Here is a 26,601-nt window from a genome sequence, read left to right as displayed (position 1 = left end):
AACATCCCTGACCAGTTCATCCACAGGGCATTCCCCTGGGAGTCCGTTTGGGGGAACCTGGATGCAAATACTGGGCATTGTTTGTTTTCGCTTGTGGCGAATAGGTCTATAGTGGGGAAACCCCACTGAGAGAAGAGATCTTCTACTACGTCTCTGTGAAGGACCCATTCGTGTTCTTTTGGGAGGGAGTCTCTGCTTAGAGCATCCGCTAGGGAATTGAGCTCCCCTGGAACATGTTGCGATGACAGGAAGATGTTCCGTCTGAGTGCCCATATCCATATTTTCTGGGCAAGCTTGGACAGATTTGGCGAACGAGTACCTCCTTGCTTGTTCAGATAGAACATGGCTGTCGTGCTGTCCGTCCTGATCTGCACCGACAAGTTCAGTAGATGGGGCTCGAACGCCTGCAGCGCTCGGAATACTGCCAGAAGCTCTAGCAGATTTATGTGGTTCTTGGCTACTGAGTGAGACCAGAGACCCTGAGCTGTGTGGTGGAGAAGGTGAGCTCCCCACCCAGTCAGGCATGCATCTGTAGTCACCACTGCCTGTACTTCGGGTTCGTAAAAGGGTTTCCCCTTTGCGAGATTCTCTCTTGTCCACCAGTGTAGGCTCTGTACGAGTGTTGGCGAAACGACCACTAGATCGTCCCACTGACCACTTGCCTGAGACCACTGTTTCGCCAACCATTCCTGCATGGGACGCATGCGCAGACGCGCGTGGGGGACCAGGTAAATGCATGACGCCATCATGCCCAGTAACCGCATAGCTTTGCGTACTGTTATCTGTTGACCTGACTGATAATGCGGAATTTGCAGAAGTATATTCCGAATTCTTTCTTCCGAAGGGAAGGTGAATTCTTTCTGAGTATCTAGGATAGCTCCTAGAAACTGTTTTGAGGTGCTTGGCACCAGACTTGACTTCTTCTCGTTGATTGAGAAGCCTAATTCGTGGAGGAGGTCGATAGTCCTCTGAATGTTTGATCTGCAGATTCCTGGGGTTTCCCCCGTTATGAGCCAGTCGTCCAGATAAGGGTACACTGGGATTGCCTCCCTGCGTAGGTGTGCAGCTGCCACCGCCAGTACCTTGGTGAATACCCTTGGTGCTGAAGCTATCCCGAAGGGCAGTACCTTGAATTGGTAGTGGCGACTGTCCACCTTGAAGCGCAAGTATTTTCTGTGCGCCGGGAGCATGGAAATATGAAAATAGGCATCTTTCATATCCAAGGTTGCCATGTAATCCCCCTTTTTTAGGAGTGGGATTACCTCTTGTAGCGTGGTCATACGGAATTTTTGGGGCTTGACATACTTGTTGGCAGGCCGTAAGTCCAATACTGGGCGCATTGTTAAATCTTTCTTTGGCACAAGGAAGTAAGTTGAATAGATACCCTTGTTTACCTGGTGTCCTGGGACGAGTTCTATCGCGTCCTTTAGGAGCAGATTGTAGATTTCCTCGAGGAGGATCTTTTGATGTTCTAAAGAGTGGACTTTTTGTCTTGGAGGGTGGTTTCGGGGACGTTGCAGTAGTTCTATACAGTACCCCTTGGATACCGTCGACAGCACCCATCTGTCGGATGTTATCCCTTCCCATGCCTGGGTGAAGTTGGATATACGTCCCCCTACTGGGGTTGCATGGGAAGGGACCCTGAAATGAGCGTCACTGCTTTGGTGGAGGCGTGCCGCCTCCTTTACTGGGGCTGCCTCTGCCTCTACCACGTCCTCTTCTACTAGCCCTACCATACCCTTGGGTAGACTGTTGTGAGTTGGTGTTCCACTGTGTACCCTGGGTGTGGGAATAGTTATTTCCTCTATTGGAATTTTGGCCGCGGGGGCGACGAAAATTGCCGTTCCCTCTTTGGTTAGGTGGTTTTGTAGTTAACTGGCCAAGGGATTTGAGGGTGTCGAATTCCTCCTTAGCGTTTTTTAGTGCGTCCTCGACTGCCTTTCCAAACAGGAGATCACTTTCCACTGGTTTGTCTAAGAGTGCAGCTTGTGTTTCTGCTCTGAATCCCGACTGCCTCAACCAAGCATGTCTTTTGATGACAGTCCCCTCTGCAATAATTCTCCCCGCATTGTCTGCGGCGTCTAAAGTTGCTTTTAAAATGCAGCCTGAGACGTTTCTTCCCTCTGCACAAATGCGAGATAGCTGGCTCTTAAGGGGTTCGGGAGCGGAATCTATTAGTGCTGCCACTTCTTCCCACTGATGGCAGTTGTAGCTGGCCAACAGTGTGGTGGAATTCGCGATTCTCGTTTGGTAGGCTGCCGTGGAAGCTACTTTTCTACCAAAACCATAGAGTTTCTTACTTTCCTTGTCGGGGGGAGCCTCCGAGGAAGATAATGGGGTTCCAGCTCTCTTGCGGGTGTTAGTTACGACTAGAGAGTCTGGCTTAAGTTGGCCTCTAATATATAGAGGGTCCGACTGGGCTGCTTTAAACAGCTTCTCTACTCTAGGGTTTACAGGTCTTGTCAGGTTTGGGTTGACAAGGGATGGTGCTATTCTGCGTTGAATAGATTTCAGGATGGGAATGGTCTGGGCTACTGTCTTCCTTTCCCCTATTAGTTCTTCCGCGAAGTCCCTCTCTTCTTGGACACCTTGTGTGTCTATGTGGAAGTGGTTAGCTGCCCGAGAGAGCAGTTCATTCAGTAGGGGCTGATTATCTATTGGGGAATCAGACACTGGGGCTTCCCTTTCGACTGGTGAGTCCATACTGAAAATATCTGGGCTATTTTCTGGCTCATCCTCGTCTTCGTCCTCCCCGTAATAATCTGACACTGCGAGATCTTCTGGTGTCTCAAAATCCTGGCCCTCTATAAGGGAAGAGTCTCCTTGGCCTGTAGGGAAAAGGCAAGAATAAGGTTGGACCTCGAAGGGGTCTGAAGCCTCTAAAGGTGTCTCGACCCGGGGCCTTTTATTTGAAGGGATAGGGTCCCTTGAACCTGAGGGAGAAGATTCCTGAGGGTTTAAAGCTAGTAGTTGGTCAGGGTGTCTTTCGAAGAAATTTGCTAAGGAGGACATCCTTGACATTACTCTGTCAATGTCCTCGCATGACCAGAGTTTTGAGCTTGGGGTGACCTTGCTGGAACTCTCTATGGACTGTCCCTGAGAAGACTTGGACGGGGAAGTCAGTTCTATTGTTGTGGAGGATTGTAAGGTTTGTTTCCTTTGTTGCTTACCCCCTTCCCCGTGGGTGGAAGTGTGTTTACCATTTCCCTTATTTTTCAACGCTTGGCGTCGAGGATCGGAGGTGGAATCCCTGTGTTTCGAACTAGGCTTCGAAACTGGGCCCTCCTTACTCCCAAGTGATGTGCCCTTTCCCTGGGGTGCAGGCTGGGGATGGAAGTCGTGTTCGTCTCCGGACGAGTGATCTTCCGTGATGTTAATGGGCGAGGCACTATGTGCAAGTGTGGAGGCTTGCCTGACGTCGTGCGGCGACCTCGACCGGGACCGCCCAGAGGACGTCCTTTCGGACCGCTCCTTCTGTGCCTCTTTCCGAGGTTTCGACGACGTCGAATCTAGGGTGGCTTTTTTGTGTTTAGCGTGTGTATGTGTAACGCTCTTGTCGCCGGGGGACTTCCCCATAGTCGCCGGGACGGACGACCTTCCGAGGCCGGGGACGTGCGTTAGGCTGTCTTTCGACGCCTTGTTGCCCTCGCCGTCCGAAAGTCCGGCGTCGCTGCCGTCGCTGAAGGTACCCTCCGCCTCCATAGCTGCTAGCTTGGCGTGGTGGGCCCAACGCTTGGTGGAGCGGTCCTTAAGAGTTTTGGTCTTAAACCTGCTACAGGCCCTGCAACCCGCCTCGGGGTGGTCTCTGGGCAGGCAAAGGTTGCACGTAGCGTGCTTATCTACCCAAGGGTATTTCTTATTACACTTGGGGCAAAACTGAAAGGGCGTACCCTCCATACGCGCCTGTGGGCAGCGGGCAAGTGTGTGTAGGTAAGAAGGTGTCTATAACCGAGTGTGGAAGTGTACCACCCCCCACTCTCCCTACTTGTAGGGCCGAGGCCAGCGGCCCAGGCCCGAGCCGAGGCGGAAGCCTCAAGGCCCAATCCGTCGGGTTTCGACGTTGATCTCCTCCCCGGTTTGGCGTCGAGATGCTGATCGACGTAAGGGTGACAAAACGGGGCAAATTAGATTTAGTTTTAAGTGCAAATATGGCAAAGCCAGGGAACTCCGATGAAGTGCTTCCGACCAGAATGGCGGAAAAAACAATCTGGGGATCCTAGACGCGTGAGGGATCATGGGTACAGTGGACGTCACACTAGGGATAGTATTACTGGCACGCCCTGTGTCGACGCCCTTTTTCGATTTTCGAAAAACAAACTGTAATACTCCGCAGCTTCCACTAGATGTCGGCCTATGCACAGCATGTGATCTAAGCAGATTCCACAAGCCTCAGAAAGGAGGGTTGTTTGGGCAACATCAGGTGGCTGTGCTGGTGAGTCGAGAGACAAGTTTGAGGAAGGACGGTGGAGCACAGTGAATCGGATTGTGGTGGAGCATGCAACAGCCGAGGGGGTGGTTGTAAGAGTTGTACCCGATTGAAACAACGTCGCTGGGAGTTAGTGAATGTTTGCTGGAGCGTGGGAAGGGTATTGTGTAGTGTAGCAGGATAATCGAGTGAGAGCCCGACAGTGAGGGAGTGAAAGAAGGCAGAGTAAGGGGAGAGTAGGAACAGAAGGAGAGGAACAAAAGGAAGTGAACAACCAGGGTGACAGGAACTGGGCAATTGAAACGGCACCAAACCATTAAAGATATCTATCAAAATTGTATTCACATGAAGTGTCAGGACAGGATATTACCTAGGAAATCCCTGATGGAGCAAGATAGAAAAGGCTAAGGCCTTTAGGCCCCCACTTCATCCAGAATATTAGACACGTGTTACCCGTCAGGGTACAGGGATGCCACGGCTAGTGATATAGGGGTCCCACGGAGAGGAGAGGGACAACCTTTATTGTTCCAAGGTTCAGCCTGCTGGCATCAAACCATTGTATAAACATGCAGAATGATTTAATAAAAAGATGAGCGAGTTTGACTTTCAAGGGATTTAATAAATTGATGAACTTAAAGGTAAGTCAAAATATAGATATAGTTTTTGTAAGGTAAAGTCTTGGGAGAAGGAACAGCATTGCTTACATTGCTGGCAAAGGCTGATAACCAGTTTAGTGTTTTGTAGTTAACCAGTTTAGTTTTGTAGTAAGAGCATTTCAGACATCTGTTTTCAAAAAAGTAAATTTCTTTTTTTGAGATGCGGTGGATGGTGGGTCGCTAAAAATAAAGGCATGTGGGGGAAGTGAATTAGGGCAAACAACAATTGTGATTATCTGGTAGGACTTTATAATAGGACTTTGGATTTTCTAAGTGATTTTGTGCAATGCATGCAAACAAACAACTCAAACAGCTTATGAGAGTTCCAAGATTGCACAATACTTCTAGAGCAATTCTAGCCAATGACCAAATGTAATCAACAGGATGGCCCCTGGAGTAGAGGGTAGGTCAAATGAAGCACTGGACTTGGAGTTAATTTTCAAGAACTGTATTCACGAAGATGCAAATGTCCATCCCAGGACATGACAGCTCACATGCATCTCTGCAGGAAAGATGGCAATTAGCACTCCTTAACCCTTAAATGTTCTATGCAAGCCTATGCAAATAGGACAAGCATATTCGCCATTAGCTCTTAGTAGATCATGCTGTAGCTTTCAATTGGGTATATACATAGAGTGGAAGATGTTCTGCCAAATAGGAGTGATGTGCTTAACGTATCACTGAATATATAAATATATCTCAATCAAAAATGTAATTAAAAAAGCACCAAAAACCGCTACAATTGTTGTCATCTCTTTCAAGAGCTGCTACATTTATACCTCTGTGGTCCCTAAAAAACATCAAGAAAGGCTACTTTTGGTTGTGCTTGTGGAGGAGCTAGTCAATGTCCACTTCACTCCCATTCGCATAGGCATATTACATACCTCAAGCATTCAACTGCCACTCTATTTGGGCATGTCGGTTTCCCTTTAGCATAATGACACACTTACCACAGAATGAGAGGCCATGGAAGAAGGTAACTCGTGGTTTCTGGTCCAGTGAAACTACTAAAATGTGCTGGGTTTGAGACTTAAAGTTCACTCTGGTAAATAGTTTTCACGTCCACTGTCCTGGAGACTATCAAGTGTTAATGTTCATGTTTGTTCGTATATAAAATCAATAAAAACACAATCCTATAAAGAATGAATATCCGATTCGCCTAAACTGGGAGAGCAACCTATCAACTGGGTGTTTTACGCCAATGACCTAGTACTCTTCGCTAAAACTCCCAGGGGATTACAAGCTCTGTTGACTATCAATCAAGCCAAATGTAAGGTCTTGATTGATGGTGATAAGCGATGCAAGAACAAGTCAATCCCCAAATGGATTCTTCAAGGGCAGCAGATACAGTTGGTACATGAATATAAATATTTATGACTTATTATCAGCAATCATCCATCTGATATGCCTTACCTTCAAGACTTACACAGGAAACTAAAAACGGCTATATCCCAAGCGCGGATCTTGCAGGCAAAATATGGTAAATTGTCACTAATGCCTACGATAATTTTCTATAAACAAAAAGTTTCTTCCATCCTCATATATGGTGCCGCAACTAGGACATGGGGCTCCGAGACGTTTTGGCGAAGAATGGAGGGACTCTTTTGGAGAACAGTTTTGAATGTACCTCAGAGTATATTCATGTGCTCATGTGTACTCATGTGCTATTAGACATGAGTTAGGAATAGTTTCCTTAAACTATATATGCATATGTGGAGACTATACTCAGTTTACAGGAAGTACCTCTTACCTGTGAAAGAAAAATGCCTGATGAGTGCAATATCTACCTATGAAATCACCACAAAGCACACCAAAATGCAAACTTGGAGACTGAAACTTCAAGAATATTTGGAACTCATTGGAGTCTGAGTCTATTAATCAAGAATCCGAATAGAGCCAAGACCAAACTCTGTCTATTTGATTGGTTTACAGGAGAAAGCTGTACATAACTGCATCTATTCAAGGATCATGCTTTCTTGTCCAAAAATCTAAATAATGCTGAACCCTGCTTAATCAAATTCCCGGCACCATCATTAAGAAACCAGTTTATGAGGTTCAGATTAACCTTTGGCATGCAAATTATGTCCTAGCTAGATGCAATAAAATCAGCAAAGAAAAAAAATGTCTAGATTCTGAAGGTAAATCAACCTGAAACCATTAGACATCTGATTTCAGAATGCCCCATTTTGCTTGATACGAGGGAAAAAAATTGGTTTTCCATTTGTTCTCCAATTATCATATCATAATATCTGAAAGTTTGTGGGGAGCATTATTCAATTGTCAACGAACATCGACCAATATAGCTACAGTCCATTTTTTACAGTCTCTTAATCTCATATGATCTACCTTGAGACAGTACGGTACCTACTCATTCTTAACTGTTGCCGAATGCGGTACCTAATATGTCACCATGTGACATTTTCTATATTCGGTTTCTCCTAAATAGTCCAGTTGGATTGTGTGCACATAGTCACTGTTTTTTGCTTGTTATTCCACAGTTTGGTTATGTATAGCATTGCATTCTAAATGTATCATGTTTGCAGTGATATTTTAACGTTCACCCAGATCTCTCACTTTACTATATTGTCACTCCATGTATCACCATACCAAAATGAAACATTTTAATTTAATATTTATGAATTTACTTGTAAAATGTAACATTTGAAAGGCTGACTTCGATTAACTAAACCACATTAAAAAAATAAATATAATAAAGAGTGTATTTCATATAACAAGAATAAAAGTGCATCACATAGCTGTAGGCAATTCAATTAACATTATAGAATATAAAAATTCCAGTTAAATTCCATCAAAACATGTTGCTAATAAAAGATAATTACAAACTATCTAAAATACAAAACCATTCATAATTAGATATTTAAAATGTCTGAGCGAAATTAGATTTGAACTTTAATGCAGACTTTAATGAGAATAATGTGTTAACTATATAGTGGTTTCGCCAAAACACTTGCCATAGGACATATTAAAATACAATATCACTCAACGGAAGTTGGTACTCATTCATCAACCCTTGAAGGATGAAAGGCTGCGATAGATTTGCTGGGATTCAAACCTGCAGCTCTCACACAGAGCACAGCAGCAAGCGCTGAACCTCTTGAGCTATTTTACCGGCTTACAATACTATCCGTTTATGTGTTGTTGCCGCCTTGTCCAAGGCAAGCAACTACCTTTCCGTGTCCTTGTAGCATGCTGGATCCCACCACTTCAGTAAAGGAGCAAGACACTTCTTCTCGGGACACGGCATCAAGGAAAAAATGAAAATTGAAACTAGTTTCCTGGTTACTCACCCCAAAGTTGCACAATCCTTAGTTTGCCATAAGAGCTGGGGTCCACCCGATTTCAACATGGCTTAATGAAACATGTTCAGGAACAACTATTGTAGCAAGTCACTGGCATGGTATCACGATAACAGAAATTGAGAAGATTATCCATCATATCCAAGTATTTGAGGATGCTTGGTCGAATTAAACACCTCATCTTGTGGGTAAATACATTGTCCTTGAGCCTAGCTCTGAATGACTGACCAATTTCTTCTGGAAGAGCAAACTAGAGCTCTTTCCAACATTTGTTTAATCTTGAAGTTCTACTTTGGAGTGGGGGGGATTTTGATGAAATGGCTAATTTATCCATAGTTCTTAAACCAAGGTGTAAAAGAGTTGGCGGCTAACAGGCAACAAAAGGCAACAGGATGGGACGAGTTTCCTTAATTGGTGGGACTGAGTGATCTGGATCAATGCCGTGGGATTGGGTCAGTCTGAATAGAGAAAGCTTTCTCCAATTACATGTTATTAGAGGTAGCATCAAACATTGCAGATTCAACTACACCCAGATGAGACTCCACCGACTTATCCCAGGACAGGAGTGCACATGTGGCCCAGGCAGGTAGAAATGACTTCAGAATCCCCAAAACTCATTGGGGTTCTTTAAGGGTGCTTTGTGAAAAATCTACAACTTTAAAAAAAGAGTGAGGTTGTGAAGGCGTAATGCTCTGCATGTTGGTAAGCCCCAGTGTGACAGTAGATCATCAACCGTTCCTGAGTCTTGGCTGAGAAGAGATTTATTTATGGGCCATCTTTTAGGTTGGGAAACCTCAGAGGGATAGATGGAAAGAGCTCTTTAGATGTTTATGCTAAACTGAGGGGAATAACTGCTAAATGTGGACAAAGACCGGACCAATGACATTTCCAGAGGGCCATTGGTTTTCAAAGCAGAATAGTCTTGCGTTAAACTAAAAGCATTCCTGGGAGCAAGGGAATATAGTTATTTTGAGGTATTTATAATCTGCATTACAAACCTTAGGATTGGCCCATATTGAAGGGACCCACTGGAATGGAATGCAAACAGGTTCTGTAATGAATAATTTTACTTGTACCAAAAGATTGTACGCCTTCATCTGGTGAAGTGATACCAGAGGGAATCATTTCACTACAAGTTTACGATTAAAACTTCTCTTGAGTCGCTGGTGGAAGGATTTTGATGTTTGTGGCCTGTCCATTGATGCGCGAGGCCTCTGCCAACATACTGCATACAGTAACCAGATTTTCCATTATGATATGTGTACTCACTGTGATGGTTAATGTCTTTATTTACCCTAATTTAGAGCGGACTTTGGTATGATCTTAACGCAATAAAATTCTGTTAGAGGCAGACCTTGAAACGACAGGCCACATTCTTATTAGAAGCACCCTGGCCCCACTACAGGCTGCTGGCCAATCTCAAACACTGGGAGGAAAAAATCATGAGAATAATCATGGTTGTCTATGCATATTTCTGAAGTTAACTGGCTGAAGGATTTCTAATTAAAACGCAGAATATGAATGATAAAAGTATCTACTCCTCCATTTGTAAAAGTGATGCAATCAGTCAAATTGCTGGCTTTAATATCCACATTGGGAAGCAATATGGTCAAGAGAATCTGAATAGCCTTTTCATATTAAAGAAGGGGTGAGAGACGCCTAGACGAGTCACATCACCAGTCTTGCATCAAGAACAACAAAACAAAAAATCCAAAAGGCACAATTAGGAATATGACTGCTAAAATCTCCTTTTGGAACCACATGTTTAAGTATGCAGTGATTATCAGAAATCCCAAAATAACGAATAGTTTAATAACGAATTCCAAGAAAGCGAATTTGGAAAAAAAACCGTGAAAGGGATTGGGAATAGTGGTTTTAGGGTTAGGGTAAAAGAATCCGGAAAAAAATAAAGGGGGTTTTTGGTGGGGTACCACCCTCCCCCCCGCTCCCTCCTCCCCCCGCTCCCTCCTCACCAGGCCCCAAGAACAACAAAAAAGGAATTTGTTATTTTGGTATTAGTTGTAATGGGATTAGTAATTTTGGATTTGTTTAAATCACATGTAACCCATGTTTGGCTCTCCAACATGACCAACTTCTGATACATTTTTCAACTTTGATTAGGTTTTGATAAACCGTTCAGATTACCACAGCCAGTGCAAGCATAATTAGCAGTGACCACAAAATATAGTGTCTGGATCACAAGGGATTGTGTTGATCAAGCATAAATGAACCAACATTTGTGCCAACTATACATTATTTGAGGGTGCACTACACCCCGGTCCCCATTTGCAATGGTTTACTGAATTACTAAATACCAATAAATACATTATTCGATCTGCCAAAATTGCCCTTTTTCTGTTAAGACAAAGTTCATGATGTGAAACCAACTTTTTAGACATTTCTGAAGACCTTGACTTCAGAAAATGCACATGGTCACTGAACATTTCAAAGCAATGTAAGAATCTATGGTACATCATTTAAAGCGCCCAATCACCAGAACCAATAAACCAGGGGAAAAGTAGAATGAGAGTAAAAACTGCTTAGTTTGACCATATTTGTGCAACTGAGAAAGGCATGCATAAAGGTAGAGGAATACATAAAAGACCTTGCATTTGCCCTTGTTTTTTCCATCAAATCACAGAAGACAGTGAAGACAAAACGTAGTTTGTGAAGAGTTTGGAAAGCAAAGATCCAGTGGGTGGAAGAAATGACCAGGGGGTAGGTTATGTCCCTCTAGTCAGTAAGGAAGACCAAATACCTTTGTGCTTGTCCCGCTTATGCTTTAGCTGTGATGGTCTTAGTCTGGCTAGAGCCTGCTCTCGATTTTTCATAAAATTAGGACCAGGAAATACAATGGGGCCTGAGGAGAAACATTTTGCACATGCATAGGAAAGCACACAAAATGGAAACAGAGTGTAAAAAAATAATTAAAAAGCATGATAATGACTTGACAATTGCTTCAGCATTTCAAGCTAGGAATTCCTTCAAGATGCAATACTTAACATGATGTTCTTGATCTCATGCATTTAACGTTTGGCATATGGCTTAAAGGCAATAGCAGACAATACAACTATACATCGCTTTGAAAAAATATTAACATGCAATGATGAGATCGAAAAAAACGGCCATGGGTGCCACCATAAAAATATACGCAAGCATGTTGCACAATACCCATCATATAGTAGTAATACATTACAATGATTTGTTATTTGGATGGTTTCAATGGTGCTCTGTGTTTGCAAAAGAAATCAATATTGCACCGTATTGCTCAGTCGCACTATAGACGCGACATTAATCATGGAAAGCAAAGCTCGTAATGAACGCTTTGTCTACATTCCTGATTGACTAGGATTGCACATCTTTAAGAATGTACAATTCATGCTTGCTTGATTATGTGACAGATTCAGCAAAACACGTTTGAAATCAAAAAAGAAAATGTCTTAATCCAATGATGCAGAGTAAAAATAACTTGAAACAATGAGGTTAATTCTGAAAGTAGATTAAACGAATGCTACAGTGATGATTTCTCAACATGTACATAGGCAAAAAACACCTGTAGAGTCAAAGTAGGCAAAGCTCACTTAAGAGCATACATTGTTTTACCCTATACCCATACATTATTGGGCATGTAGACTTTTGAGCAAATGGCGTATCCATTCAATATTCCACTTTATTCAGTATGTATGTAAAAATGAAATCAAAGTATTGGAGCACGCTACTTAAACAGCACACATTTCTCTTTCATATACACATCCTCTGATGTTGGGGCTGTAATCACAAACTGTGAATCAGAATAAATTATTGAATCACTAAAATCCACTTAATTCTCTAGAGTCCACGTGAAACGGTAAGACATTTTCAATAGAATTAATGGTCTGTAATGGTTGCAGACACGAAGTACAACACAGATTTAAGACACCTGGTTTTCTTGCTTACTACTTATTGAAGTGGCTGAAACCATTTACACGCAAATACATCAAAAACATACCATTCTAAACAAATAGTATAACATACAATCCCTATGTAACCTGGAACCTTTGGGCGGCGCGTAAACCATTATCTCTTAGAAGACTGCCTAGAAATAGCATTGTCAGGCCGTGAACACCACAAAGCTGGAGGTTACTGATTTACAGCACCAGCTCAAAGAGCTCCCATGAGGATGTGTTTTGGGCAGAGATGGGCAGGTGGGTGGAAATGTGTTAATATGGATTTCTAAAATCTGGCCTGATGGACAGATTTCAGGATGCCACCATCGTTCTAGTGAACAGGGGAACTCAGTAGGTTAGCCAAAACCAATCAAGGTAAGCGTGGAGAGTGGTCAAGGCTTAGTCTCAGGAGAAGTGAGTAGGGGTCAGGGGTCGACAATGATCCAACACAGCAGCACACAATAATTCTACTTAGACAGCTAAGTACAAAAATACTCTCTCATAGGGCCAAAACACACTAGAAAAATGAAACAAGCAAGCAGTTGTATCACGCAACACTCCGTTATCAAACATATGTACAGTTGCCTTACGTTTGTAGAAATGCATACAATAACTTATTCAACTCAAGGAAGGCAAGTAGTGATGCAGTAAGGAAAACCAGTTCACAACAGATGGAGACGCTGTTGCGTGCAGATCAAGATGGACTTGTTGCTTCAGAGCTCCAGCATCTCAGCACTCTCCAGAGCTATTTCGGCACTCCTGTGTACCACTATAAGCGAGACCACGCCAAGACTCTAATACCAGAAGGGACGTAGCTTGCTAGCCATAAACTTAGCAATGTATCCTCCTGACGGGCTCCGGGCTCCCCAAGTGTTGGCGTGTAGATCATGGCAAAGATGGCGGCTGCCGCTCATTGGTCCACATCAGGTTGTCTCCCCCGGTCCTTATTGTATCCAGCTGAGCAGGCGTAAAGATTGCAGACCCCCCCACCCCCCACCCCGTGACTCGCCTTTACATTGAGAGTGGCCGGGGGGGAGCTCATTACACTTCCCCTCTCTACTATACGAGCGGGAGCTCCGCTACTCCGCAGTGGGGAGAGCAGATTTCACAGGAGACCATCTCATCTGTGCACTGGTGAGTCCGCAACGCGGACGGCATTGTAATCTTGATAGACGAGGATCCGCTTCCCCTTGCACATGTGCACAGCGCTGTGGAGGGCCACTGCCTCAGTATTTGTGGGGGAACACCAGTAGTGCTGGACTGTCTTTATCCCCTCTGCCAATATGCTCCCTCACTGGCTGCAAGGACTGCTGTGACACTGCATGTATGTGAAGTATAGTGAAGAGTGAGCTGGACTTGAGTTATGGGGTCCATTTCCTCCCATAGCCCAGATCCTTTCCTGACTGAATTTGCCCGAGTGGTATCTAATTAGTGTCAAACTACTGGCCTGCAGGGGCGCCTTGGATTGTTGCTCCCCCTTTCATTCCTGTACAGAGGCATGGTGGATCTCCTATGTTTCTGGCTCCAACTGCACTGAACCCTGGCGCCAAGCATTTGTACTTTTGTGGAGCACCAATATTAATGCACAATATATTCTTTGGTGAGTGCTTCCTGGTCCTGGAATCATATTGCCCCGTGGCTACTATGGGGGAGTGGCGATATCGTCCCCTGCCTCAAGAATTTATCCTGTACTGCCTCCTTTCACAACTGAACGCAGCCCCCATTTGCATACCCATTTGCCTCCCCTGGCCGATCACCAGTGTTCGAATTGGCGTTCACTGGGATCGCTAGAGGCGTGCGACTACACCCTTCGCTGCAAAACGTCCTGGAACGCATTTGAGGTGGAAATGACCAAGAGAGCTGAACATAAGCACAGCTCCATCAATGTGTTTAGCAAATCAACCCCAAAGGCTTTGGCTGCCTCATGTGACATTACGCCCTCAGGTGATGCTGCAGAGCCAAGTGAGCTTACTGAAACACAACAGATGATGGCCTGTATGCAGGAGGGTTTCTCAGCCATTCACAGCAAGTTAGACATTAATGGCACGATCAGATCCATCATGGCAAAGCTTGAGAAGACGGATTTATGACTTAAGGAAGCGGAAAACAGGGTGAGGGTGGTGGAAGATGTCTCCCGGCTGAAAACCGATGTTGCCACCCTCACCAAACAAATCCAAACTGTTACTAGGAAGAACGACGACTTGGAATCCTGGTCACAGCGTAATACTTGGATAAATCGAGTCCCTCAGAATAACCTAGATGGCACCATGGAGGATTTTGTGGAGCATACAATACGCTCCCTCCTAGACAAGCCTATGCTATTGCCACAGTTTGCGAAGGAGCACGCCCACCGTTCCCTCGTGCCCAAACCTAAGCCTGGAGCACCACCTCGCCCGATTATGACCCGCCAGTTAAATTATCGGGGCAGAGACACAATTCTGCGGGCAGCCCGGAAAAAGGGAGAGCTACTCCTAAGCTCTAATAGACTACATATGTACCCAGATTCTTCCGTAGCTTTTCAGCAAGTGAGGAGAACATTTTTGGCAGTAAAGAAATGTCTTACGGAATTGGGTATGAAACATTCAATTTTGTACCCTGCTAAACTGCGTTGAATGTAGCGGAAAAACGCTCCCTGAGGAGGCCATGGAGTTTTTGGATGAATGTTCCACCTCAACATGAGGCCACTGTACTGGTCTTCCATTTTGGCCACGTCCCCTTCAAACTACGAGCATTACTAAATGATTCAAATTGGGGAGGGCCCAGTGGCGGGTGCCCCTATTGGATAGATATGGCTGCAAACTGTGAATGATGCGGTTAACATTCCACGTATTTTTCTGTTGTAGGTTAGAGGAGGAATATTTCAGTTTAATACTGTGTTCTTCAATTGCTGTTGCACGCCCCGGGTTAATAGTCGCGCGCCAACCCTTACTTTGAGGGATCCATCTTCCCAATTGGGGGAGGCAGGGGAAGATGAGCGTGGGGGTGTTATATTGGGGATACAAATGGCACTTGGTGATGGCAGAGTAACCCTATTGTATTGCAAGCTATGCAGGAAAGATATTGTGACATGATTTCTTGAGAGCGGGCTATGGATTTGAGAGAGTACACATATTACTGTGGGATGGTGGGTGAACGTACGTGTATGAGTTGGAATGCGCGGGGGCTTTGGAAACCAGTTAAGCAGCGGAAAAGTATGCTCTATTTGGAGCGCCATAAAGCCAAGCTGATATTTTTACAAGAGACCCATGCTTAAGCTGCTGGAAGCGAGGGGTTACTAGGAATTGAAACAAGAACAGGTTTTACACCACATTGTCTACACAGTACAGGGGTGTGGTGATATTGCACCATAATTTGTTACCTTCACACACAGGAAAGTTCACTCAGATCCTCTGGGGCGGTATGTTATGGTCCATGGAGTACTGGCAGTATGGGAAGTAGTATTACTGAACGTGTATGGCCCCAATATGGACTACCCTATTTTCTACACTGAACTCGCCGATATGCTAGCCCTCTATCCTTTGGGTCCCATATTGTGGGGTGGGGATTTTAACACCATTTTATATGTGAATCTCGATGGTTCTGGCTGGTCCCAGAGGGTGCTGACTAAGTCTGCACAGGTGGTAGGAGACAGAATGGACGATTTATGCTTGGTGGATGTATGGAGGGTTCTCAACCCCAGGGATGGCACTTATTCATACTGTTCCTCAGCATATGACTAATTTTCCCGCATAGTCCTCTGGCTTGTCTCAGATGCATTTCTTGGTGGGATTATCAAGACAAGTATAATGCCTAGAACATATTTTGATAATTCCCCGGTTCTAATCACCCTTCACCTTGACAAGCTCCCTAAAGCCCATATTAGCTGATGATTTAAGGCTCATGCGCCGACGGATGTTCACATGTGCAACTCTATTTTGAGACAAAATGTGGAGTCGGTCTCCTCGGCAGGTATCCTCTGAGAGGCGTTTAAGGCTTAAATTCAGGGTATTGCGATGGCCACAGAGTTCTGAGTCCTCAGAACTATCTGATGTGACATTAGGGATAGTGAGGAAAATCTCTGCCTTTTGGAACAACAGTCAGCCTGCCCCACTTCCGCTACACACTCGTAGGTTAAGGAGGCTCTAGACAATTTCAGGGACAATGCCTCGAGAGAATCAAAGTTTTTGAGTACGCCAATGAGGAACTACGGGGATAGTGAGCGGCTAGGTCGGTTGCTCGCTCGTGTGGTTCTCCAGGCGGGTGGGGGGTGCTGTATCCTGTTTTTTTTTTACGAACAACTCTGTTGCCTTAGTTCATACATTGTCTGGGGTTAATAAAGTGTTTGAAGCATTCTACTCAGAACTGTATGCGAACAAAGATACGTGTTCTGATGCTGACATTAATAGATTTCTAGAGGGGCTCCCACTCACACATGTCAGATGAGGTTAGTGCTCAGGTCAGGTTAGCTCAGAGGCTTAAATATTTTTTGTTGGTGTGATTTCGAGCGAGACATCTTGTTGTTCTGATGTTGCTACTGTGGTTGGCTGATAGTCTAATGCTGCTAGGTTGGAGGGGTGTAGCAACCACAATAAGATCTCCGATGTTGGAGACGGCCTTGGGTTGTTTCCTTTGATCACTGAGGTGGCGAGGTGATCTTCCAATGAAGCGATCGGTGGGTCAGTGAAGGACTGCAAATGACTGCTGAATGCAGGCCAAGCTGCTCTGAGGCCCTCCAACCAGGCTTGTAGCTTCGGCTGTGTTAGTGCTGTGTTGTGCTGCTGGAAACGCCAGCCCTTGCCGAGGTGCTGCAAGAGATTGGAGTTGCTGTTATTCCGACTCCTCTGCTTAACGTAACCAACGGAACCGCACTGAGTTCCAAAGAAGAGTGGGGGCATTAAGGCCCCCTTCCTGCAACAGAGGTCCATTGCATGAATAGGCAAACGGGTCAGCTCCAGCAGAGCCCAGCACTGCACAGAGAAGAGTCAGAGGTACAAGACGATGGGACCAATACCTTTTTATCATTGGGTATAATCTGCAAAGTAAAACCCAATTACGGCATATTTATCCCTCACCAGGCCACCAGTACTAAATACCAACCCCGTGGACAGTCGTTATGGAGGATCAACCCGGCCAGTATCACTATTAGCTCCACACAGATCCATACATTGAGAAGTCCCATTATAACTGAGCCCCATTAGAAGGGAAAATTATAGTTTTCTTCCCTCATAAGCCCTTCTATGCAGACATAGTGACGATAGAAGCCACAGTGAGGTGTCTCTCGTATGATATCAATGGACCTGCTACCGCTGCAGACGGCCAGCACTTAGCCCCAACAACACAACATCATTTGACTGGCAAGGAAAGTACTACTATTCAGCTGCTTCTGCAGAATGAATTGGATGATTTGTGCCAACCTGTCTTGCCTTCTGTGTTTTATGAATCTGCACAAAGTGCAGGTTCTCTTGACCCGAACAACTATGTGATATGTTGGAATCCTTAAAAGAGTCAATCTGCGGCAAACCTCCTTTCAGCTTTCGACTTGGTTTTAAATGCAGTTGCAAAACTATGAACATGTTGACCAAGAAATAAACTGCATACAACAGCTCTGGGGGAAATCCGGGTTCATGTGAAAAAGGAGACATCCAGTTACACGTCTAAAACCGACCCAGTGCATCAAGGCATCCAGGAAACCAATGTCAAGAGGGTATGCGTCGAGGTTACGCAGAGCCAAGTTTTAGATTCTCTGAGTGGTTTGTGTGAAATTTCAGAAGAAAATGTTGTGGATGTAGTAGACCCCCAATCTCAAATAGACACTGGTTACCCCTGTGTCCCTAGGTTGGATGGAAGACCAAAAAGGGGAGCATCCGACCTGGAGCTGGCATCCAAGCAGTAGTGCTTGCAGTAGCCGCAATACGTATGACCTGCCACGGAACAGGTCTCTGAAAGTCCACAGCCGTGGCCTTGACTCTAATAGCGTGGGCATGCATATTTGCCAGGAGTGGTTTGTACTGGCCATACAGGATGGAGGAAAGGGGACGGGAAGTAGGAGTAGCAAGGGGTAAAATAATTTCATTCAGGTGTGTCTCAAGAACGCCAAGGGCCATCTTTCGAAATGGCAAAATTGTTGTTTTCATAGAACACCCGGGGTTTTACACATTTATTGGGAAGCCAACTTAAAGATCTAGTACACTTAAAGCCAGATAACAATTTTCCAGGCAGTATGGCTGCTTGAAATCCTGTTACTTGATGGTTGGAAAGTAAATCTGCAAAAAGCCCCAAAAAGACCCTGCAGTCGCCAATATGGTGGGCTTTTAGTTGTTGTAAGGAATGATTTGGGATTAGAGGTCAAACCTTTTCTAACCACTTTGGGATCTTTAAAGTCATCACAAAAGGATTACAAAATGTCAACAAAACTATATAAGAGCAGAATTCCCAAAAAGTTCTGGCAGCCCCTCTACCGAGAACAAACACGGCCAAATAACCTGTTCAATGGGAAGGTGCCCACTCGGGAGGGTCTACAACCATGTTTTAGCTCGCTGTACTTTTCACCACTTATGCAGTCGATCCCCGAAATGGTAGGCAATTCTCCTATGAGCAAGAGTACCAACAGCAACACTAGACACGTGTTTTAGCGTAGTCGGGCCTCATCAGTGAGGTGAAGCTCTCTAAGCAGAGTTAGCAAGGGGCCCACGTCTGGATTACCCTGGGTAACTTAGGGTGAAACCCCAAGTTCTGAAAAATTCACAAAGAGGTCTGGGAGCCCCTCTAACGAGAACCATCTGAGAAGACATTGAAGGTCTGTTGCAACCCAGCAGAACGTTTTCTAAATATATTACATTCTTTACTTGAGCAGTGTTTCGGGCAATGACTCTGATACTCAGAGGTGACTTAAATTCCAATTGCATAGAACCAAATGATACCTCAATATAAAATTTGCGGAAAATTAAATTGGTATATTTGAACTCCTTTTGGGAGATAAATATTGTTGAGATTTGCAAGGGTTAAATGGCAATATGAAGAAAGTGCCAACCCCAGTTCCAACTGGTAGAGAGGGCGTTCTTTGGCTGTACAAAGACATCGATGTATTTATGTTCAGGCCTCACAGTTATTCCAACAATGAGTTTATCATCGGATTCTTTTATGTACCATGAAAAATAGGTCTAAATACAGGATTAAAGAAGAAATGAAGCATACAAATCTACAGGTAGATCTGGCGGGTATCAGTGAGTTTTTAATGCCAATTTGGCACATTTGTATGAGAATTTATCAGAGCAAACATGCAATGATTTATCCCCAGAGATTTTTCCTAATTTTAAGAAAATACTCCAGTTGTGGTTGGGTTATCACATAATATAAATTTGAAAAAACAACATAATATGCTTTATAATTTTGACAAGCAAGTACAATCACACAAAGTTTGAGGTGAATTGTTTGTATACCTTTAGGAATCTGCACTGAATACATAGTAATAAGAAAACCATCAAACAAGTTATCAATTGGTTAAAAACGCAGACCAACACTAAACTGGAGGGATAGTGAGCACATGTTAAAACTATTGTTCAGGAGGAAATCAAAAGACTTCTGGGAGCTGATAAACATTAATGGACAAATTTAGCGCACTTTAGAATTAACAGCTATATCCGAGGAAGCTTCGATATCTCATTATTCCAAAATGTTTAATGCAAATAATACTCAGATTAAGGACTTGGAGGGAATATAGAGACGATTGGTCCTTGAAATTATCAAGAGATACAATAATGTAACGCATTATGAGATTAAATACATCTAGAGCTGCCAGCTCGGACAGCTTATCGAATTAGACTATAAAGTAGTCTGTTTTTTTTTAATGGGCCAATGTAATATATAGACATATATACTTGGAAGTCATAGGGCAAAGGGATATAGCTCCATCTTGGAAGCCTTCTCATATTCTAACATCTTCAAAAAGGGAAATGGAAACCTTCCTAGTAATTACGGGCCTGTTGCCCTTTTGGACATTATGGGTAACATTTTTGCTTGGAAGCTTGGACCTATAGGGCAAAAAGGATTGATAAAATGCAATCTGGTTTCTGTTGGAATTTAGGAACCAACCTTAATGGCCAGGTCATCAAAATATAATGGCAATATAACAAAGAAAGGAAAGGTGTCCTGTATGTAGCATTTATCGACCTTACAGCCACATCTGATAGAGTAAATAGTGGAAGGCTGTGGCAAAAACGTAAGACATGGGAATTGCTGTTATCAATCCGCGGCCCTATTACGGACCTCGATAAAGATGCATCTCTGTGAGCATCTGAATACTGATGGCTCTCTATCTAGTAAAGTGCCCATCTCAAATCCTTTATGACAAGGGTGTGTCCCGACACCTTTTTTGTTCAGCTTATACTTATCAGACATAGGGTATGCTTTCAAGAATGTAAGAGCCTTCCCTCCTAAATTAGGTGAATTGGCTACTGTACGCCGATGATTGTATCTTTACACTGATGGGTCTAAACAGATAATTGAAAGCTGTAAAGGAATACATGAAAGCAAATGATTTGGAAATAAATGAGGGAAAATCGAAAACAACGTGGATCTCCAATCGAAGAAAGGAGCCCATGAAATATGTTTTTGAGAGGCCTATTCATAATTTGCAAATCCTAGATGAATTTAAATATTCAAGATTCCCTATTTTAGGAACCTCCCTATCTAGCTGAAACCAACATAAATTGCGGCTGGAGATGACAGCACTTTGTGTACAAATGATTCGGATTGATAAATATGGGAGATTTTCTATGGTACTCATTGTTCATTAATACAAACTAAAAGTGGTCCCTGACACCTCTATATTGAGCTAAAATTATTTGGATCCATGTAATACAACGAACCACGCAAGTAGAGAGTGAATTGAATGTACGCAGCCTGACGTGGCAACGACCGTGAAGGATCTGAGCACATCTCCTTGGTCAAACTCCATGTCATATACGCATGGACATACGCCAGAAGTCACCCTGCGTCGCCTCGACCTAGATCCCTATCTCGAACCTTTAATGGCGACATCAGGGGCGGACGCGGCTTCAACTAAGGCCGACATAGCCGCCTGACTTAGCAAAAGGAAAAGCATGAGGGCGGATATTGGCAGGAAAGTTGACAAGATGACACAGAGAATTGATAAAATTGAAGAGAGAATAGAAGGGGTCGAACATAACCAAACCTCGCTCAGTACCTTGGAGTCCCAAATGGATCAAAGGATTGCAGAGATTGAATCCAGGGAGGAGGAGTTCCGGCTGAAAATTGACAATTTGGAGAACCGCGAATGACGGAACAACCTACGGATCTTCGAGATTCCGGAGAGAGAGAAGGGGGATCTGAGCTGGACCTGAAAAGGACTCTCCATGCGATCATGAAAGTCCTATTCTAAGACGACTCAGTCGATGAACCAAAGGTCGATCGCATACACATAGGTCCGAAAACAGTCCTTGCACGGTTTCACAACTATGCCAACAAGGTCAGAATTCTGGAGAAAGCCAAAAGCAACCCACAAATCCTCATGGACACAGCAAGAGTGACGATCTTTCAAGATCACTGACCCTTGCCATGAGAAGAATGCGTATGCCCCTTACCAAATGGATCAAAGAAAAAGTGTCCGTTACCGCTGGGGCTATCCATTCTCCCTCACATTTGAATGGGACGGGAACACGGTCAGGCTGAGATCAGAGAAGGATATACAGACCTGCACATCAGACTTGTTAGGTAACCAGGAGAACAAGTTGAACCAAGGAGAAAGACAGGACGACAGGGGATGGCGCATTCAGGTCCGAAACGGAGGCAGATCCCAGGATTTAGGAAATATAGAAGAATGAACGCCTCGCCGGGCATGGAACTCTGAAGAGTACGCGGCCTAAACAACACCGAAGAATGGATGCTTCCTCGGATACAAAAAACACGACAGTGTGACAACCCGCAATGTGTTAGACACGCCTACCATTGTGTCCAAGATGGCACTTTACTGATTTGAACCAGTAAAGTATCAGGTGGAATGTGAGTCACCTGATTGGAAGACCTGGTCAGAAGCTGCAGACCATTTGCTGTCCCGATAATAGGACACAGACCAGCGGCTGGTCCCCGCAACTCTTTGAGATGTTGCCCCGTGGGCATTCCGATGGTCGAACGGGGTCACCCACGCATCTGATCCAGCCATCCATGGTGATGTATTTCCTGCACTGGTGGACTCACTATGAGACAATGAAGAGGTTTGGTAACCTCTGCGATTTGGACGCGGGGGGGGTGGGAGGGCTCAATATTTAATTGAAAGATTTGAGAACGGACTGTGAAATGTGTGGTCCGGGACCTGCTTGGTGAGGATAACCCAGCTGGATCAGACGCCGTCAGGGGCAGAGGACGGGGGGGCCGTACAGGAATACGTTTCATGTAATAAGTGATATAATGGAAGATGGTAGTGCGGGCTCATCACACGAGTAGCGTACGCAGGAAGGAAGACATGGCAGCTGCATCTGGACCCTCTTGGGTCGGTCGTCTCAGGGTGGATACGCTAACTGTAAAAGGGCTGAATTCACCCACAAAATGGTCCCTAGTGTGCAGGGAATTTAAGAAAGTGATACTTGACGTTCTCTTTCTTCAAGAGACTAAATACATATGCGGAGATGAACGCAGAGTCTTGTATCCTAGGTTGGGAAGTGAGCATTGGGGCTCCGGGCCTCTGTGGAGGGCAGGAGTGGGGGGAAGGGGCTCAACCTAGAGATTACCAAGGTGTGGGCGGATATGGAAGGGAGGGCCATCAAGGGGGTGGGTACAGTACACAAAATAAAGCTCACACTCGCAACACTTTATTCCCCCCCAACGTTGGTAAATCCCGCTTCTTGCAGCGTACCATCCTGAAGATAATGTTGGAAGCCTCGGGGCACGTAATTCTAGGGGGAAACTAACCTATGGGCCGACACCATCTTGGATAGACGGGCCGGTAATCCGGACGCTCGTGAACCTGCAGACGGTGGCCGTGCAGAAGTGATGGAAATGATGGGGACATACGGATTATGAGATATTTGGCGGAATTTTCACCCAAATCAGTCAGGATACACATTTTATTCAGCACCCCATTCTACATTCACGAGAGTAAACTATCTGTACCTTTCAGAGGAGGTGGGTGAGGTTGCGACAGCTTCAGAGATCGCACCAGTCTCCTGGTCAGATTATGACATGGTCACTGTTGATCTAAACTTGGTAACCGTGCCACACTGGGGTTCCAAGTGGCGATGTAATGAAATATTGTGGAAGGACCCTGTCTTTCGTACAGAAATAGAGAGTGAAATAAAGGAATACTTTAAAATAAATGACACAGAAGAGGTATCTAAGAATGGTGTGGGAGGCGGGGAAAGCGACGTGGCGGGGACTCCTGTTCAGGGATGGGGCTAACCAAAAGAGAGGGCTCTGATTGACAGTAAATTAAGGAAGGAGATCGCGCAATTAGATATTGCCATAAGGAACTTCACTGGGGAGAGGGCGGAAAGGGTCGCGGAAGCCATGCAGAAAAGAGGAGCTCCGGCTCTTAGAAGAGGGGTTAATTGTCTGCAAACTCCAGTTTCTCAGACAAAAGCACTACGAGAAGGGGGATAAAGCAGACACACTGTTAGCTGCAAGATTGCAAGGGCATCGTGCAGAGTGGTGGGTCGCTGCTATAGATGGGGGAAGGTACGCTCAACCGATAGAGACGAAAGAGATCCCAGAAGCATTTGCAAAGTTTTACGAACAATTATATAAATCCGAAATGGTTCAGGGGAGAACAGAAATAGATCAATACTTGCGGGGGTGGACATGCCGAGGCTCTTCCGTGATGAAATGGTTGCGATGGACGCTCCAATCACAGCTGAAGAGATTGGGAAAAAGATAAAGGGGCTTCCGCTAGGGAAGGCACCGGGTAATGATGGAAACACTGCAGGATTTTATAAGACCTTCATTTCCTCTCTCCTACCCTTTATGGTTGAATTATTTAATGACATCCTGCAGACCGGTGTTGCCCCTGACGACACCTCATAGGCTTTGATCATGGTGATCCCCAAAGAGGGCAGAGACCCCAAACAAAGCGGGTCATACCGCCCAATTTCGTTGCTCAATATTGATGCAAAAATGTACACACAAGTACTGGCTGCTAGGCTGGAGATCCATATGCCCCGACTAATACATTCTGATCAGGTCGGATTCATCTTGGGGAGACAGGGCGCAACACGATGCACAAGACACTGCACTTAATTCATGAGTCGCAGAAGATGATGGGGGACCCTGCAAAAGGCATTTGACAGGGTTGAGAGGGGCTTCCTAGAGGCGGTTCTTGGTAAGGTCGGGTTGGGCTCTGCTTTCAGAAGGGGACTTCAAGGCAGTCTATACGTCACCTAGGGCCTCGGTTATGGTTAACTCCGAATACTACAGGTGGTTTGCATTGGAAAGAGGTACGAAACAGGGTTTCCCTCCGTCAGAAATATTGTTTGCTCTCTCCCTGGAACCTCTCGCTCAGAAATTCAGAGCGGACCATCAAGTAGAAGGACTCCAGGTAAATGGGAAGGAATGTAAGGTAGCCCCTTTATGCCAACGACATTCTGCTACACATTAAGAACCCCTTAACATCGATACCAAGAGCCATACAATAGATGGAATCTTATGGGGAACTTTCAGGCTTCAAAATTAATAGGTCCAAGTCCATCCTGTTCCCTTTACAAGAACCTACTCCGGAGGACACCATTAGGCTCTCCACACTGGGCCTTGTGACTGGGGGTCACACCCTACGTTACCTAGGAATTAATCTTACACGAGAATTGGAGAATCTATATGACGCTAATTTCCCCCAACTTCTTGCTTGCTTTCATGCTGATCTACATAAGTGACAAAAGCTGACGATCTCCTAGATTGGGAGACTTAACGCAGTTAAAACGGTATGCCTCCCAAGTTTCCTTTATCCATTTCAAATGCTCCCATTGAAACTCTCAGAAGTATTCTTTGGAGAGGTAAAAAGGGCCATTTTGAGATTCCTGTGGCAGGGGAAGAAGGCAAGGATAGCCTATGAGGTCCTCATTCTACCCAAAGAAAAAGGAGGGGTGGGTCTCCCTGATCTTAAAAGATACGACCAAGCCATACAGCTAAGAATCTTGGTCCCCCATTTGAGATGGCAGAATGAGTTACAGTGGATACACCTCGTCAATTACAATCTAGCTCCGGCCACCGTCTCCGAATGGCTTTGGGTTCAGAGGGATAAATTACTTTGAAAACTCTGAAATCACCCTATATTGGGCACGATATGGGAGACCTGGAGAGAGGGGGTGCGGGGGATCACCACATGACCGTCTCCTTTGAGTCATATATGGGCTCCGGGAGTTTGTGAAGAGATCCCTAACCATGGACGGTTCCAATCTTGGTTTGAGGCGGGCCTTCAGTGAGTGGGTCAACTCTGGAAGGGGGGTGTCTTCCTCACGATCACTGAATTGGAGGAGGCACTTGGAATACACCCATTGCCAGTCTTTCCCTTTCTACAACTCAAAGGCATTCTTATGAGAAAGGAATGGAAAGAGAAGGTACAGAGAGATATCACCCCTTTTGAGAAATTGCTCGACACATTGATACAAACCAAGGGTCTGATATGGGCCATCTATAAAGCATTGATGACGCCGGGAAAGTGTCAACTCTCCAGCTCAGACATAGGTGGGAACGGGATTTGAACTTGAGTTAGACCCTGAATTGTGGACGAGGATATGTAAAGGGGCCTCACAGGTGTCAATAGCGCGCCAGTATAAATTGCATGCCATCAAGCTTCTCCACAGATGGTAATACGACCTCACAGGTTTTCAATCCACAAGCCCTCTGTGCTGGCACCATTGTGGGGAGCGAGCCGACTACTGGCATATGTGGTGGGGATGCTCCCGGGTTAGGGTGTACTGGAATGAGGTACTGGGTTGGATCAGGCAAGTGGACGGGATCTCCCGAGAAGCTGCGCCTCTCCTTGTACTGTTTGGTTTGGAAGAATGTCAAGGCGAGATGAGGAGAATAACTGGAATAGCAGCCCCGATCCTGCTTGCTCCAAGGGCCTGCTTAGTGATCAAGTGGAAAGCAGATTTGGTCCCGAGCAAAAGAGTATCAGTGTGTCAACGAACATTTGCATAATGGAAAGAATCACTGCGGCCCTCCACGGGAGAGCTATACAATAGGACTTGCTGTGGGGTGACTTTGTCAATGAGTACCTACTCAACTCCTTGAAGGCATCGACAAAGGGATCGACACAGAGGGAATGAAAGAAAGGGGGCCATATCTTGGCG

At 45.0% G+C, this 26,601-nt stretch overlaps 1 protein-coding gene across 12 annotated transcripts in view; it reads right to left on the bottom strand.

The window, feature by feature from the left end:
• The window catches only part of MYCBP2 (MYC binding protein 2), a 3,160,061-nt gene that overhangs the window by 2,458,740 nt on the left and 674,720 nt on the right, over positions 1–26,601 (bottom strand). For 11 of the 12 annotated variants that reach the window (XM_069639721.1, XM_069639717.1, XM_069639718.1 and 8 more), the window contains exon 18: positions 11,158–11,259. The exons of the other annotated variant lie outside the window; for it this stretch is intronic. In XM_069639721.1, coding sequence (XP_069495822.1) covers positions 11,158–11,259 — 102 coding nt within the window. The remainder of the gene's footprint in view (positions 1–11,157; positions 11,260–26,601) is intronic. 12 annotated transcript variants of the gene reach the window in all.

The sequence above is a fragment of the Ambystoma mexicanum genome, chromosome 7q (assembly GCF_040938575.1).
Source record: "Ambystoma mexicanum isolate Mex_15411 chromosome 7q, UKY_AmexF1_1, whole genome shotgun sequence".
NCBI lineage: Eukaryota > Metazoa > Chordata > Amphibia > Caudata > Ambystomatidae > Ambystoma > Ambystoma mexicanum.
This window is presented reverse-complemented; position numbering and strand designations above follow the sequence as displayed.